We start from the raw sequence: 18,044 nt of genomic DNA, 5'->3' as shown, positions 1-18,044 counted from the left end.
ACCATATTTGGCCGTTTAGTCATCCTATATATTTACGCAGACGCTCGGTACGTTTCGTCCTGGCAATACAGCCGTGCCCACAGTTCTCTGTCTTCTCCCTATCGCGTAGTCCGGCAGGCACAGTGCAGGCATAACCCCATAGCTCGGCCACCGCGCACAATATAACAGAAAGACTGAACATTATGCGAACCGATCTCACTCGTATTTTCCAACCTATAACGACGTAGCTGTTTGCAGGCCAGATAAGCAAGTATAAAAAACTGCTCACGAACACTGATACTTGACCAGATGAGATTTAGGGATCCGTATGAAAATCAGTTGGGCTGGTCACAAACCGCATGTCCATCTAGAGTAGCCAGAAATTTTCCCGTTGCGCTAGTGTACCATAATCACTACAAGCAAATCAGACAGTTAGGCAACGTAATTAAACAAAATATCTCTACAAGTCTTCCCTGGATGTTAAGCAAATACCAAGAAAATGACCGTGTTTCCTAGATGGTGTAAGAACCAAAGCAAATAAGAGCGACCACAAGGGTGACCATGATTGACTTACGCGATTGAGTATTTGAGTAAATCGGAAAGTGAGATGACGGTTCGTTCCATGGAGCACCTGGCTTGTGCTTCGTTGGTCTGAAAGCGCAGAGCTATGAAGCCGGGTGCGTGGGACTAGGACTATCCTTTGTGCTTGGAGCTGGGTTTCCTCAATCGTATTTGGCGTCGATGGTGGAGTGGCTTCTGTCTGGTTTCTTCCCACGATGTCCTGCTTCGGACAGGCAGCCCACGGTTCATCGCTCATGCCTGCTTCATTATTAAGAAATCCCTGAAGTGCACCAAGCACTGCGCTACACATTTCACGAAATAAAGGTTCAGCCTCATCCTTAGACACTTTAGTGTCTGCTAGGCACAGAATTTCGTCACACGTGTTCAGGGCCTGTAAAACAAAAAAGTTGCAATAGCATAGCAAGTCTTCGGAAAAACACCTTATTCATTACAAAACTAGCTAACCCGACCAGATATACAAATGGCCAGGGTAGAAAATCCGCTATCATCAGACAGTAAGGTGAAGCAACAGATCACGCTTTGCTGTTGTTCACGAATACCGGCCAGAATGAATATTGCGCATAGCTGTTATCCACACTGTAAGTGATTCCAGTGCAGCTTGAAGTGCGCACAGAATGAACACTATTCAGGTTGAAATTCAGCTCATACTTGTTAATAAAGAGTAAAGTGTTTCGAATCCACAGTCTAGTATAGCACTTCTCACACATTTCGTGAACGTGAACTTTGCATCCACTACTTGTATCCTGAGTTAGAGGACATCTACGAAAATTTCTTGCGTAGCTCTTAGGCTGTCAATGAATTTCGAATGAGGAAACACACGGTGAATTGAGTTGAAAGGACCGAATAAAGCGGGTTAGATGAGCCGTATTACGCTTTTGATATGACACACAACAGAAAAGTTACAGTATAAATGACTAATTCAGCGGCCGAAATCCGAAATAGCTTGTATCTCTTCGAACGGCGGAACAGAATTCAGCATGGTGCCGTGTTGTATCAGCATTTGACTGGGGGGGGGGGTTGCGCGAAAACATGTACTAACACAACCCCCTTACTTCGTTCTAACATATATTGCACTGGATATTGGGTACGACCGAAAGAGGTAGCAACACGTTGCCAGTAACTGTGGTTGGTGGCTAAGAGAACAAAAATTTGTTGGACCAAAGTCGCGGTGACAGATACAGATAGAGTTATGTAATTCGGGGTGAACTATAGTGTCACCAAGTCAAGATCCAAAAACGGCCGTTCTGTGTTATCAAGGGGGGTAGGTAAAATGCAAAAGCGGTCTCACGGACGGCGAAATTGCAATAAAAATATGGTTCAACAAGATTGGACCGATAAGGATTATGGTGTGTTCGGTTTTGCAAACCTGACAGTGATGGCGTGTTCCGCAATTCCAGTTGTGAACCCAGACAGCGAACACAAAATCATTAATTTTCGCATCATCACAGCAACCAGTCAGAAGTTCGGACGAAATTTCAGATAGAAAACGAATGAAGCGACCAGATTCATACTGATTGCTTGGCCACAAATGAGTACCACTTTGGAATTCACCAAACAGTGAGCTTGATGCATTTCTCAATGAGACCGATGGTCGTAGGTTTAATCGATCATAACAACTGAAAAACATGCTGATTTGCTTTGCTCTAGGCGTCTGAAACACTGCCACCCACGGGATTATCGGTTGTCTGAGTTTTTGGGTCCACTCGAGAAATGTCAACTTGTCGCGACGGTTTTCCTCGTTCTAGCCCTACGTTGTCGAAACGCTGTGATTCGGCGGAATCGAGATAACTGTTCAGTCGTGAGTCGCTGCCTTTTCACGATTCCACATGATCACGTAGCTAGGAGTTAAATTTTTCATCTTCGGTCATACTACATGCGTGCAACTCCAAGCAGTAGCGTACAAGCCATTACGATGCCAATAGTGAATATCTTGCATAACAAGATATCCAAGCACTATATCAAACGCATGTGATTTGAAGGGACACTGGAAAACGAATAATCGGTTGCCAAAACTGACTGTCTATTGGAACCACCCTTTGTCATAAGGACGCCTACTTCTGAGCTACAGATAAAGAATTTAGCTTCAAGTACATGGAAATGACTGGAATTTTCTCAAAAGTGATTCTTGTTGGCGCACTAACATTCGATTGACAAGACGAACAAGTACAACACACCCAAAACGGAATCCAAAACACATCGAAGTATATCAGTGCATCTGTACGACAACAGAGTTAGACTAGGCAGATCATGGAAATGGCACGTGACCCTGTGTACACAAGGCTCGCAACATGATTTAGCAGGGTCTGTTTCGGGAAGCTATGAGCGTGACCGTCAATAAGTTTGATGTTCACAGCATAGTTCCGTAACATCAAGGACTACGCACACGTGACCATCATTACCATGCTGCTATTCGAATACGGAACAATCATGTAAAGAATGCTCCAAATGATTTAGAGACGGGGTTAAAACCCCACCGAATAGTTCCCAGGTAAAGCAGACAAGACGGTGTGAACAGTATGATAAGGTAAATAGTGGATGCCGATGGATTGTTACTACTGAAGCAGTGACATAACTTCCTCGTGGTGTTCATTACCACGGTAGTAACTTGGACCTTAACCCTGAGTGAGGGTCACCAAGTGGATGTACCACGACCGGTCGTCGGGTGTTCAGGTCCGAATTCCAGTCTCCTAACCTCAACAGCATGCGCCAGCGAGGCACAGGTTTAAGCCGTTTAATTGTGCGACTTTAGACGATGACTTCTGTTGGGAGGCGAAAACAGGTCCCACAAGAATCAGTCAGTCAGCTATAAGCCATATATCAGGAGTAAGTTGTTTCCAGCTACTACAGTTTTGATTAACAGAAAGTGGCAGCGCGGGGGAGTATAGCCGGATTTGAGGCACGCGACAGTTCTGTTGCTATGTCAATAACAAGCTTGCTAAGACCAATATCTAAATGTACTGAGTACTCCCTCTTCAACAACACTGCCAAAAGTTAGGTATAACTGACAATTTTAGAGAAGTGGCTGTCTCTGGAAAATACGAACACTGTCTCTTGTAACCAAAAGACAGCTGTCCGACTGCATTGTAGTGTGCGGTTATAGGGAAGATCGTTAGACAGATAAACTACACCACACCAACAACTTACCGTACAATCTACGTCACAAAACTGGTATGGCCACGTAACTAGCCTGTTTACACATAACTCAGTGGTTGATGAGGACACAGTTTCTGCATGTCTGTTGGTATGAAGCAAACTTATCTTTCAGTTTACGAAGAGGGGCATTTCGATTCCGTAAAAAATAAATCCGAGTTCATCCAAAACCATTCTGCGCCTGCTGGGTGTGACTTGGTTCAGTCGTCCTAACCACTCGTTGGTTTCGGCTATCCACGTGAGTGGATTCAGTGCCTGTCGTAATTAGGGTGCGAAAAGACGCTTATAGTTGGTTGTCCAAAGAATTTAGACGGAAGACCGTACAGTGCTGAACTATTTTTGTGTGGTCAAAATGGAATTCCGTTCATGCGAAACGGGATGTCCTTTCACAAAACTGATGTTGGGGTTTGCAAAACGTTCCCTCATTAGTAGTGTGTCGAAGTATTGGTAGCTCAGGTGAGTTTATTGGTTGTTGATCTGTTCGCCGAGTTTGGCAATTGACCTGCACTAGTTGTATGTGGCAGTTTGTGTCCCGAGCCGTACCATCGGCTAGCAAAGGGGTAAACAAAATTTTAAACTAAACTAAATATACGCAAAAATGCTACTGTTCATATGTCCGGCTTTGTAAACCAAACTCATGAAGCCAAGTTTTGTCTAGCTAGTACTGGCCATTAGGCACAGCGTTTCTTACTTGCCTTTAGAGCTTTCTCTTTTCCAGCTTTCTCTAGCAAACCGCCGGGTTTCGATATGGCGGACTGAATATATCTCAGTGTCGCAAGTGGAACCGTCAAGTATTTCTTCAAATCGGTTGAGGTCGTGGGCGACAAAGGAGTGTCCTTAGGCGCATCGCCAAGTGCAGTCATTGGAGGAGTATGGACAGATTCAGCGTCTTCTTGGGAGTCCTCTGATGATCTTCTTGCACTCGCCCCAGTCGAGTAGAAACTGTAATCAGTCTGACGATTGATCTGCTTGTCTCGGTACCTATATAAGCTGGTAGTTGTTCCGCTCCATTCGTCCACCCGGGGGCGATGGGTTATGTCTGGATTTAAAGCATGCGATGTTTGGGTAGATAACGCAGGAAAGGACTGCCGAGCGAAAGTGGCATCGGATGAACAGAACTCAGAAAGTCCTTCCTGAACATTTTTCAATCGTCCAACGCCTACGGGGAGAATGGATCAAAAAGCAAGAATAAGACGAACCGGACAAACACAAGGTGGGGCAAAACGTGTGTAGCAACTCGTGGACAGCATGGAAGTTTTTCAAGAGCCTAACAATGGACGATGATAATTTGACTGCCTTTTTAAGGGTACTAACACTGGTGTAACGTGTCATAAACCAGTTATAGTAAATAGCGCATCGTTCTGCTCTCCATGCAGGTTTCGACAGTTATCGGTACTCAAACCAGACCACTGGCTTGATCAGAAAACCACGAGGTGGGTAAGTCTTAGTGATAAATACAAACAAATCACATCTTGGCCATGAAATTCGATTGCCTTGGAACACAGAACCGCGTTTGGCAGCAAGCTTTCGCTGTTACATATTAATAATTATTTCTAGATTCACTTTTGGCGACGGGCTATACCACTAGAACCTCACATATTATGGTCAGACGGTAACAAACCTCCACGAGATAGCCGGGAGTTCAACCACCACCATCATCGGAGCACCTCCGCGGGCAATCAGTGTTTTCATATTGTTATTTCCGTTAATACTGGTGACGACGACAACCTGATACTTTATCGGGGAGGGTATCTGGTTGACCATTTTTGAGAATCATCATCAATGTGCGCCTCATGAATCGGTAGGAACACCAGATATTGTAAACCTCCGGTGAACCTTCTACTTAGTGTCTGATCCGCTCAGAGCTAGGTACGGATACAAGCTCCTCTCCGTGATACGGTGCATAGATTGGTATTGGCCAGGCAGGTAGAGTTGAAATATTACTGTACTGAACTGAAAGCTCAAGGTCATGTCCCCACCTTAATTTACATGTTCTTGGGGGTATTGTGAATACATAAAGCCCGATGTGCGACTATGAGGCTTACTAAGAGCAGCAACGAGACAAACAGGCTTGTATAGCAATCACAGAAAACCTGAATTTGTGGGATGCATCGAGATCCACGACCGGTTGGTTAAACTCTCGTTACCCCTATACAAACAAGCTCAAGAACACGGCAAAGCAAGTGCGCCTCCTATGTTAAAGTTAAGGCAGACCGAGGATGCTTTCCAAGCTTTCCTGTAAAGTCTAGCACAAAATCATCACGTATACAAAAACCATTCATGCGGCAAATACGAAAAAACGTAAAAACGGGACAGTGATGACCCGCAAGTAAGCCCGATAATTGCTTGAACCTGAACAGAACATGCTATTTGGTGAGCAGTAGATTGGTGAGCGATAGATTTCCTTTCTGACAGGAATCATACCGGGTAGGACCGGTAGTCTTTCAGAACTAAAGTAGGGGGCGTGGTACTGAAACACAACATGATTGAGTTCCCCAATATTCGTGGGTGAAATTGCACTGTGAAATTGAGCAACGGAATAGTAAGTGGAAAATGAGTTGGGAATTCTCTTGTGTAAACAGACTGTCATAAAATCACTGGTTCGCCCTTGAAAAAATCCATCGAATGGAGGCTACTTCTCCGGAGAGGATATAATCCTTTCTTCGTCAACAACGAAGGACATACAGGAAATAAGATACCTCCAGTTTATCCAAACATGGACGACAGAACTATCCATCGGCCTTGGGTTTAAAGAGGCTTGCGTCTGAAGTTTCTCGAGCTCCAACGTGCTACGCCAATTGCAGTGCGTTGTCAAAGATGTTAGATAAGCTCTCTCTCCGGGAAAATGGCCTTTCATTTCTTCATCTTTATCCGGGTTAAATGATACTAAAGTCAAAAATGATAATGTCATACATGAAGGGGCTTTCCGTTATAAAACCGCCCGATTGTGGTAAAACTGTATATCACAATGAAACATAGTAGCATGAACAAACAAATTATGGACGAAAATGGGACGAAACAAACAAACATTGTTCAATGTTTCTGTCCTCTACGTAAGACGGAAAACTAGTTATCAGGATGTTGTTCTTACTCACCAAAACTTTCCAACTCAGGAAAAAAACCTGTTAGGGGGAAACAGGATTACGCTTCAATAAGCTATTGAGTACTTACTGTCTCTGTCAGGAACATCGTCACAGCGCCAAACCCGTTCCTAAAAAGGTCTGTTCCATGAAGGCACTTTTAGTGCACACAGGCACACTGCCGGATAACATGGGACCTCAAACAAAAATCATCCTGTACAACTCTGCATAAAGCTTTAAAAGGAAAAGCGATCACAGTATTTTAGCAAGTATGGGAATAGCCCATACACACAAGTGGAAGTAGATTTTGATAGTTCCACTCACTGTTCCGTGCTCTAATGCGTGCCTGTGCGCCATCATACAACAAAAGTGAACCATACTTGCCGTGATCCCGAAAATCGATCAAGAAATCGCTTCCATTCGTCCCTGGAAGCTCCTTTTATTGAGCAAAATCACCGGGTTTTTGTTAGCTTACAATCTTCCTGGACGCAGTTCCGGAGCCTACATTGGTTGTTCGAATTCTCCGGATTGTGTCCGGTTCGGCTCCTGATTGTTGTTCAACAGCCTATATCAGGTGGCCGTTATTTGTTTGTCCTGATGGTGTAGCCGCAGTGCTGACTAAAACAAACGAAGCCTGTTGATTGGATGACCCTGGCTTGCGTCGACCTTAAACTGTACACTGAGAAGTACTGAGACAATTAGTTGACTGGTCGTGTTGCACGGTAAGGTGTTCTGGGCTTCGCGTCGCTACCTACCTCATTCATGACATGAATGATATCCCTCCCAAGACCAGCCACCCCGTCAGTAATCGTCCTCCTCAGAGGTACTCGGTTTTCATCCTAGTCGGATTCATCATTGGGAATGGGTAAGGAATGATGCCTGATGGGGCGCGTATAAATTAGCTACAAAACAGCACAAATACCTCAGCTGCTCACGAGTAATTAAAAACTATCCGGCAAGCCGTCCGTCGCGTCACCCGATCTGGAAGTCCTAGCAGGCAGGCCGAGATAGACACAACCATGAAAGTTACTAGGTCGTCCCTCGAATCGTTGGACCAGCCGCAGACTAAAAATGAACATACTCGTTTTTTGAAGCGTGATACTTCAAGTGTGCGCAGTGTGGGCTGATTTAGTCGCAACAAGCTCATCCGACATGGCAAACGACCGGAGTTCAACCCCCGGTACACTGTTAGTGGGTCCCAACAAGGGTGAAATCGGGTAGAATGCTTACCTATTGGTGCGTATTTGGTCAATGCTCGCTTCAGCACAAGATTAACCATGTTAGGGCGACAGTAATGTGGACAGATTATCTGTAAATCCTGTCGTCCAAGTGGGCTGAAGAAGTGCGACAGGAGGGCAATCTCTATGGAATTTTAGTGGATTTGTGATCCTGAGGCAGCAGTAGCTCAGAAAAGAATCCTTGCTCTTTGCTCATCCTCACTGTGTAACCACTTATATTCGGGGAGCACAATATAGAGGGGAAAGATTAGCTCTACTGGGAAAAGTTAGCCACTTAAACACCTCTATAGTGCGCTCTGAATCCTTAACTTTTTCTCCAGATAGATATCACTAAGATCAATTGTATCCAACGCTGTAGTCCTTGCCGTTTGCATGCATAAAAGTTTTCCCTATAAATAAAGGACTAACATGTGTTATCAAAGATGTGGCGCACACGTGTTGTGCTTGGTTTGGTGGCCTAAATAAGGAACCTGAGTACGTCGATGTCCCACAGGTGCGATCCAACACCCATGACAAAGTAAGTTTAATTAGGGGATCATGGAACCAGAGCTTTTGGGATTTCCTCACTGAGTGTTAGACCATAAACTCAATTTGGAGTTGGAAAACAAGTAAAAAAGTGCCCTGGTGTTTGGACGAATAAGTAACAGTAGGATGACATGTATTCTATTTGGAGCATTAGAGGACGAAATGGCATCAGCTCAACGTCTGAAATAATATGACAAGTTTCATTTGAAATTTCCGAAAAGCACCGACGTGTCGAAAAGACGGATCGCATAAAGTAGATCGATGTCCGTGGTCCAGACACCCACAGTCGACTCGGTTTTATGAAACCACTGATTGTCCATCAACCTGAGTTACGCACATGCGGTGCATTGATATCCACTGGTATTGTCGGGATACAACCACACACTGGGAAACATCCACACATCTTTGACAAAAGTGTTGATCTGATTTGCACGTGACACGACATGTGACAGTCATAGTTAAAACTAACATTGTCCCGTCTGGTTTGCCCAACAACACAGCGAGCTGTGCCCAAGGGAAGTGTAGCGGTTAAGATATTCTACATGATGTTTGCGTTGAGTGGTGGTATCAACTGACCTCAGCCGGAGGGACAGTTGACTCAGCTCGTTGATGAAATACTCCCACTCAAGGTCCAATGTTGCGTTCGAGTTTAACCAGATCCATAATCACTTCACTTGAAAAGTCCCATGTGACATACTGCAGGGTAATAGCATGGATCTCTTGACCAAAGTGTAACGTGACTGATTTCTCTACGTTCACCCGATACAGTCAGGTAATAACAAGATGCCACCCGTGGCTGAGTTTCTCTCTGTAACGCGAATTCTCCGTACTGGAAATAATTTCACTGCCTGAACGGGAAGCGCTATAGACCCGTGGGATAACGTTCAGGCGAAACGAAAACAATATGTGCGTATTTGGTTGCTTCACTTGTAGTCTTGATCCCAAATCGCTGGTCATAGAGCCAAGAGGACCAAACTTCATTCAGGTTGGTAGTGTGAATGATCGTCAATGCGTGGTTGAATGCTATTCAAATAATTAGATTAATCTATTTGGAGACAGCGTGCCGACCTTGGGTTCCTTGAATTATTTGTTCCTCTCTAAAAAATCAAGGTTTGTCATCTCATTGGAGCAGGGTAGATAGACTGAAAGACTGCAGACGATCATCATCATCACACATATGCCTCATCGCGCTAGACAAGCGTCCGAAATGGATCACGTGCCAACAGGAAGGCGGTTTTTGTGAGAACATACTCCGAATTGGAACCATAGATGTCCCAGTGGCCTGGTACAATCTGCCAGCAAATCCAGGCCACCAGGTCAGTATAGCAGGAACAAGCTGGGAGCTTATAGGGGAAGAAGTTGGCCTGGTCAGTGTGCATGCAGATGCAGTTTCTTCAGACAGATAGGATAAATCATTTGGTTTAGAGTCAAAATAAGCTGATGCAGAAGTCAAAGTTGAAGTTGTGACTGAATAGCATATGCGAATGGCACACTTTTGCTCAAACTGTCAACCAGGAGGTATTTTTACCTTAAATAAAACATCAGTATTTCGTTTTTTAAAGGTGGGCAGTCTTTTTGTATAATCTTCTCGGATTAAACAGTACCTTGGAAAGCTTATTTATAGTGGATTATACAACTGTGTTGATCTGAAACTACCGAAATTTGTTAATCGCAAGTGCTAATAAGTATCCTTGAAGCGGTTACGAAAAACACTGACATAAGATTCACTTAACGATCGCAACTGTTTTTGAATCCCTGCAAACCTATGCTGATGAGAAAATCAAGTTTGACATGCGTTGCCTTGTTTTGGGTCGAAATTCTAAACAAACAGTACTTCGAAGTGAGACGCGGTATGAGTGCGCCGAATTGTGTCGCCTATAGGGTAGTGCCGTAGCTTGTCGGGCTGTGAACTAGGTCAATGACCACCTGTGACAAGTCGGGCCAGTAGTGCGTACTGGCCACGCTACCGTCAACCAACATCGGTATGTTCAAATCTCTTACTGCTTAAGATAAGCTCTACCACAGAAGGTGCGTTCCAGGCGTGGAGTCTGGTCTGTGTGCGAACACCATCCTACGGCGGGTGATTATATCTCGCAACTGAGTTTTTAAACACGCGCCCGACGCAAGGGTTGTCTCTAACAACAGAATGTTGTCTCCAATAATTAAAAAACTGAGTACCTTAAGTAGTGAGGAACAATGTATAGAGAACAGAGGATTATCCACTTCATCAATTGAGTTGGACGGTGGTATACAGCCATAAAGAGAACAAAATGTCACGTCAACCCGATTAGTAACGAGGTGTCTGCAAGCGGTCAAGCCCGCCGGTGAACACATCAATGACCACCTGACCATCCACCAAGAGACCAATGTCATCATTTTACATTTGGACTTGATACCAGAAGATTTCAGTCTAAAAAAGCAGCTTATATTGACGCTTTTACCCCGAATGCCTAGGAACGCCTGTCCTTCATAATGGACTATCAATAGGGATAGATATCATTTCAACAAGTGAAACTTTAGTGTCAGTGATTAGTGGAGAAAGTCAGGTCATGGTCAAAGCAACTGAGCTTCATGAATCGGCAATTGACCTAAGGCGAAGTTATCAGAGCACATTGAAAAGGTTATGCGCACTCACGCCGCAGATTGTCCAGGATTGATCACATCTACTTCGCAGCTATCATTTGCAGGACTTCAGGTCCACGGTATGGAGAGTACCGGACCACTCTTGAAGAAAAATATATGTTGCTAACGAGTATCCGACTTTCAAACAGATTCCATCCTGTAAGTAAAGCCAGTCTATACTGAAAGGCTGGGAAGCATGGCACAGCCGTTTCATCCTTGATGGGAATCATCGGCAGCGCACACCCCACGAATGTCTAAGGCGACTCAAACGAACGACCATACAGTTAGTAGCTGAACCTTACCATTCGGCCATGAGTGGCGAATCAGCAGTGCGACAAACCTATGTCTGGACACGACACGGCGTTTCACTCACTCAGCTCCGGTCACGTGATCCGGTAGTGAACAATACTTCTAGTAACTCGAGATTTTACTTTACTAAGCAAATCATTTGTGGTTTGTAAACTATTGTGAAATCTCTATGGGAACTTTAGAACCACTTTAGCTACAAACTAAGTGACTATACGGGTGGTCAGATTCCTAACGAATTCGACACCTGGGCCAAACCATGTCAGAAGCTTAAAACAGATGCGGTATTGTGTTTAACATGGGTCGAGTTGACATTGCCACAAATTAAAGATACATAGTTGTTGGTGTAACTAACTAAACAACGCACAACAAGCATATCATTAATTCACGTTGAGACTGTTCCGTTTCCAGACTGTCCGAAGAAGAATAACGGCTGTTTGGCAAACGTCACTGGCAAGTCACATTATTTAACCGTTTAAGGGATGCAATCACAGTTGCCTCTATCTTCCGATTACCAAATTAATGGCACTCTTTGAAGTTCCATACCATCTACACACAGTTACAAGCCATCCTTGAAACCTCAGAAGTTGAACAGCCCAGCCTTGTTTTACAGTCAGCCCTTTTTAATAGACTATCAGTACGGTATCGGTCAGAAATAAAGGTCGCTTAAGTAAAGTGGGTAAGAATTCAAGAAATCTCACGCCTGTACGCTCCAGAAGCACTCGCATTCACCTCATTTTAAATGTTATCGCTAGAATAACAAAAACACCCGTCCGACGCGTGAACCGATTTTTCTCTCGGAATGCGTCATAACTACCAACTTCTAGCAAGATGAAATAAACCGTCCGAAAGCCCTTTACCGGCTCCAAAAAATGGACTTATTTTCTATCCTGAGGGAACACGTTACTTGTAAGTTTGCTGAAATATTAATCTCTGCTTTTGGTTCGAAGGAAGTTTGGGAAAAATGGCAGCGAGCTTTGTGATCCGTGGTAATGCCGACATGCAACTCAGAATATTGGTGCTCCAGAATGTTGCGGACATAGGGTCATGAAGAGACAGAATTCAACAGTACATTAACTTCATTGCAGGATACTACAGACGTAGCAAAGATGACCAGATCATTTTGCGGCAGTTTTGAAGTTCAGTGGTACCAACGTTTTGAGCATTACTGTGCACAAAATCAGTTATGCACCTATCAGACAGCCCATGCTCGGAGTTCGCAGCTAGTGACGACTACTTCTTGTTCCACTTGCAGTTCGTAGTGGGTAACAAGGGAAGACTTGATAAAAGAAGCCACGAATGAGCCCCAGTGGTTCAGAGTCCGTTGATCAGATTAATTTGAGATGGGGACGGCTTTTGCAACATTGTTCAACCCTGTCGACACTATAAGCATTGCTTTTCATCTGCTTCAAAACCGATGATTGCTTTAAGTTCTGCGGTTCTTTTCGTAAGTATGCATTTAATCATAACTTCGACCAGTTTGCGTCGTACAACGAGTGAATGGCTCCTAGCGGTTGAAATGCTAGTGGGGAGTAGTAATGCAATTCACTACCGTTGGTCGATCGGAACAGTGTTATGTGGTGTGCCGGTTGTACCATATACACAGTCGATTGCCGTCTCTACATATTGACCAACACGCCCTTTAGAGAAGTTCCTAAATGTGAGAATGCCTCAGCCATTATATCGGACCCATATGGTATGCACCTGAAGAGTCGAGAAGTATTGTCGGGTTAGTTTAGTTTCTCCAAAGCGCTAGGGCTGGTCACTCGGTGGGGCACAGTATATTCAGTCAGTTTGTGAGCAAAGGTCTCGAATTTCCGTTCCACTAGTGTCATCGTGGATAACATCCGGACCGGCAGGCGCACGAGCATCTGCGTGCGTCTACTTGTCGCTCAATCGATCAATAATCCAATGCATGCAACTTCACTAAGAAAGAAACCTATCCAATCATCCACTAATTTCATAGCCTTAATAACAGATGTTGCTATTCGAGTGTGCTTCTGTGAAGGCTTCACATGGACCGGCACTTCCACTATCGCAGTTTGAAGCAACTGGGGAACAAAGCTGGTCGAAGCGGATTCTCACGATGCAGCAATGTTCCGCTGGAAATTGTCTTGTGGTTGAAAATCAGTCTAATACTCACTGACGTTATTGCGATGATCGCCGAATAAATTCAGTAAGAACACTGTACAGTAGGGAACTTTAGCAAGATGATAATAACCGCATCAAGCGGCTGAAAAACTGAACCAACAGTTATACAGGGCCTGGATACCAATCGGGCGCAATGCTACAATGACATCCGAAGTTTACTACGGATAATAATATTCTGCTTTACGCGAAGAATAACTCGTCAGCTTGCGTAGTTAGACTTATAATAGTATATTCCCATCCTTGACCGTGCCCTTCATGGCGCACCTTGTACAGTCCTTTAGACATCTGAGTTCTCTGTGGTTTCGTATCAACACATGAAGCCCTTTGCCTCTGACACTAGGACAGAACAATAATTATTTCCGTTAATGAATCGACTCAGTAAAACTTTTACACCGCGAGAGTTACAGTGCTTATACTTTCCTTTATCAGTGAAGATGAAGTAGCTATTTCCACAAAATTCACGCCAGTATTTTATCCTTATTATTCTACTACGTAGGTATACGGTTAAGTCAACTGCATGGTGCAGGCTATCATGACAAGCAGACTACGTTCGTAGACGGTTGAAAATCGAGTCTATGCTTCCTTGCCGTTGTTCTAATAACTGGATCGGAACCCTCTCCAAAGCCGAATTGATTTGCATTCTTTGGAGGTTCATCGTCAGATTGGATGAAAAAAACAAGAGGTACATAAGAACCTACGTGAGGAGAGTTACTTAAAGAAGTGTAAAAATGATATTAGGGTGGCTTCGCGCACATCCAGTTCATGAAATTTTGTGTTACACTGCAGCATAAAATCGCAGATAGAATCGTGGAAGTCACCCTATGTAATTATTCTACCGACTGCCGCATAGGAAGGGGCATCAAAGAGACGAAGGCAGCACAGTCAGGGTCATAACATTTCTTTGTGGATAAAGAAGGTGGATGAAGCGCTCATCGGAGAACAAAACCACATACTCCCCCGAGGGGTTGGGGGTGGCTTAACTGGATATAGGAACTCTCACACGTGTGCTTCTGATTCCCATACCCAATTGAGTTACCCAAACGGTATCCCTTGGGTGTCTATAAATCATACTGATTACTACCGAAGTTCAATCCCCAGGATTTCGGTAACCATTGCTTCCCACATGATATACGACATGTACTGTAACATCAAGATGCAGTGAGAGCGTAACCAGATGGTGCACACCCTGGTGGGTACAACCAAGCAAATCGCACGAACGTTGTCGAAAGGTGAATTACTGTGCGTCGTGGTGCTACTCATAATTACGCAACGGTATTAGCGTGCCTGCTTCGAATTGGGCGCAGCAAAGCAATATCTGCTTGCCTCCGGTAACGTGGAAGCTATGCGTCAGAAGGATACTTCGGTAACGAAGTTGTGGCAATCCCACGACAGTAAACTAGTCAGTTGCCGCACCACATCACTCATATCTAACGTGAAAGGATCATTGGTTCATGATTTGAATACCACTCGTTTGTTGGTTCGGTATTCACCTAAGTAAAAGTTTTGTCCAGACATGTGCAAATGACATCATTATTAACTATTGGGTAACCACTATTCTTTGGCGTTCGTTCTCAGGAATATTCATATGTATTTGTTCTCAGCTAGGCTACCTTGCCACGTTTGCGTTAATGATGGTAACTCAGCTTTTTTACCCAAAGTACAGGGAAATGGTTGACCACGGGATTGATATTTATACCTGTCAGGCAACTTATCAATACAGTTATTCGTTCTTGATGCGGACGCCATTTGGACCAGTTCAATTTATCTAGAGTAACAAAGTGTCATCCATTTCTTTGTAATATTCTACTCATAAGGTTGCTGAAAATCCGTCGACAGCCCACGACTGGTTTCGACCTTCTTGGGACTCATCAGGTAGGCGCAGTCCCCGGGTTTCCGTCAACCTTATGTTCTACTTGAAACCAAATTGCATGAAACTAGCGAATATACACTCATTTGCAAACTACCTGATGAGCCCCAAGAAGGACGAAACCGGTCGTGGGCTGTCGACGGATTTTCAGCAACCTTATGAGTAGAATATTACAAAGAAATGGATGACACTTTGTTACTCTAGATAAATTGAACTGGTCCAAATGGCGTCCGCATCAAGAACGAATAACTGTATTGATAAGTTGCCTGACAGGTATAAATATCAATCCCGTGGTCATGCAAATAACCTCCCTGTGCTTAAACCTTGTTGGTGAAATTAGGTTTTTGGGCAAACTGTTAAGCACGGTTGTTGCATGTTGAACTAACAGTTGATCATCATATCTAAGGACATTCAATCAAACCGAAGGAAGTGCCACAAAATTAGTTGCTGCTAGGAGCCAGATAATTAGACGTACCAATTTATGTGGTCAACATGTAAGGGGTCCGTCAAATCGGAGGACCGCAAACACTGTGGAGAAACGGTCCAAGCAAAACAATGCCGCATATGCCCTCCTGGATGTTATTCAAACTGACACAATGTAGTACCACTATAAAAAAACATCGGAATAACGAAAAGATTCCAGTGATACCGAGTGTCTCTAGTCCGAAAGTTAGTAAACGGGAGAACTTTCGGTTCACCGTGGTGAAATGACCATCATAAAAACTACTGAATCATGTAACGTGCCATTTCGCTCTACTCGTCTGTTTTGGTGTGCGGTGTTCTAGTGCGGTCGATTTCACTTGATTCACAGTAGAGGAGCAGCAGTGTTCATCATCATCAACATCAAAGACAGCAACATCAGTGTTGCCACTGATGCTTCACTGCTGTAGCAGCAGTGTTTAAGTGCAACTGTGGTGCCGCCCCGTTTCTGTAACGCGCCGAACTGTGCTGACTTCATCACACATTGATGCCAATGTTCTTCGTTGAGGAAAGATAAGCCTTGGTAATGCAGTCATCATCAAGAAGACCTAGACCCAACCAGACGAGAACCAGTTAACGCCGTACCGAAAAACAAAAAAGGGTAAATTGGTTGAATAGAAATCCAGCTACTGACCGTTGGGATTTAATATGGATTGTCATTATATACATCGCACAGTGGTGTTCCTGAACATGTCTACCACTGACGGCAACAAAAGCTCCAGCGACACAACACAACAATCAGGGACACTGAGCAAGCGCGGAGTTTCAACTGCATTTTGGTATAGAATCAAATATGACCAGTAAATAATTTGGCACACACTCGAACACAAAGTGGCATTGGAGTGAAGATGAACGGTGGTCGAGTGTAAATCAAAGCGAAAAGATAAAATAAGATTGATGAGAAGGGTACACGAAACTGAAATGCAGTTGACCAGATCAAAATAAGAGAGAAAATAGTTTGAGGGGAGTGTGCAAAGTAATGTCGAATCGACTGGAATACTAGCCAGAATAACTTCTTCCCAGGATGTCGGTGTGTTCAAATCATAAATTACTTACCTAAAGGAAAAGGATGACCAGGTTTCTTAATCATGTCCACTTCGTCATATTTGTCTGCCCCGGATAACGGCTTGTGACTGCGATCGCGGGACCCAAAAGGAGGGAACTTTCTGGAAGTGGAGAGTGTTGATGACTCTTCAACAGCTTCAGCTATGTTCCAGTACACGGCGGAGTGTTCTGAAATATTGTCAGTATGTCCACTAATGCCAGAAATGTACGATTAGACCGAAGAAAAATCATGACCTCACCCGGCACTGGAACCCTTCGAAGCCGCTCCTGCAAGGAAGAAACTAGCATCGCTCTTGGAACGTTTCCAGGATGCTTCTTCGTCATCCACATCGGGTAGTGGGGAGTTGACATCAAGTTTTTCCGCCTTAGGTGATGCCTCCCCCATAACAGTGAATGATCTGAAAGGTGGCAGGAAAGGTAACCGCACTACCGTGCTCATAGACTATGTTTTATAGCCTTCCAAACCGAAGTGGTCCATGAATACTCGGGAACTACTGCTCCCGAAAAGAGAGTAAAGAAATCATCTCGTTGTATTTGAAAAGTACTGAAACCGGGACTTGGTGCAACGGTATGTGATTGGGAAAACTCAAAGCCGACAACAGAGTGCACAAAAGAATTTTGCTTAAAATCACGAAATAAATACTATATCACCCCCCCCCCAAAAAAAAAACGAACATACATTACTGGTATGCATAGAAAGATGGGTTGAACATTCATGTGAACCGAAACCTGGTCATAAATCTCATATGGTCAATTCTCTAGAAAACTATCGTCCGTGAAATGCTACGCGTGCGGTGAGGCAAATACGCTACTTCAGTCCTCATTCGCGTGAGGCGAAACGAGCTCAAATTAACGTGCCATTTGGTATCCCTGTTTACGTCAATTTTTGCCTCGGCTAGGTAACCTAAATATGTTGTTAAAGCTATTGTTAAATCCAAATGAGTGACCACAGGTTCAGGAAAGAAGTCTGCATCATGATTATGTCCAGAAGACATTAAC

At 44.1% G+C, this 18,044-nt stretch overlaps 1 protein-coding gene across 1 annotated transcript; it reads right to left on the bottom strand.

Annotated features, from left to right (window-relative positions):
- Positions 1-554: 554 nt before the first annotated feature.
- T265_15654 (hypothetical protein) lies at positions 555-17,443 on the bottom strand (the record flags this gene model as incomplete). The annotated part of the gene is made up of 4 exons (XM_009178873.1): positions 555-931; positions 4,497-4,870; positions 17,037-17,236; positions 17,285-17,443. Coding segments are annotated over 4 exons (1,095 nt in total), but the record flags the coding sequence as incomplete, so codon positions are not given.
- Positions 17,444-18,044: the final 601 nt, after the last annotated feature.

This window comes from Opisthorchis viverrini (assembly GCF_000715545.1).
Source record: "Opisthorchis viverrini unplaced genomic scaffold opera_v5_693, whole genome shotgun sequence".
Lineage (NCBI taxonomy): Eukaryota > Metazoa > Platyhelminthes > Trematoda > Opisthorchiida > Opisthorchiidae > Opisthorchis > Opisthorchis viverrini.
This window is presented reverse-complemented; position numbering and strand designations above follow the sequence as displayed.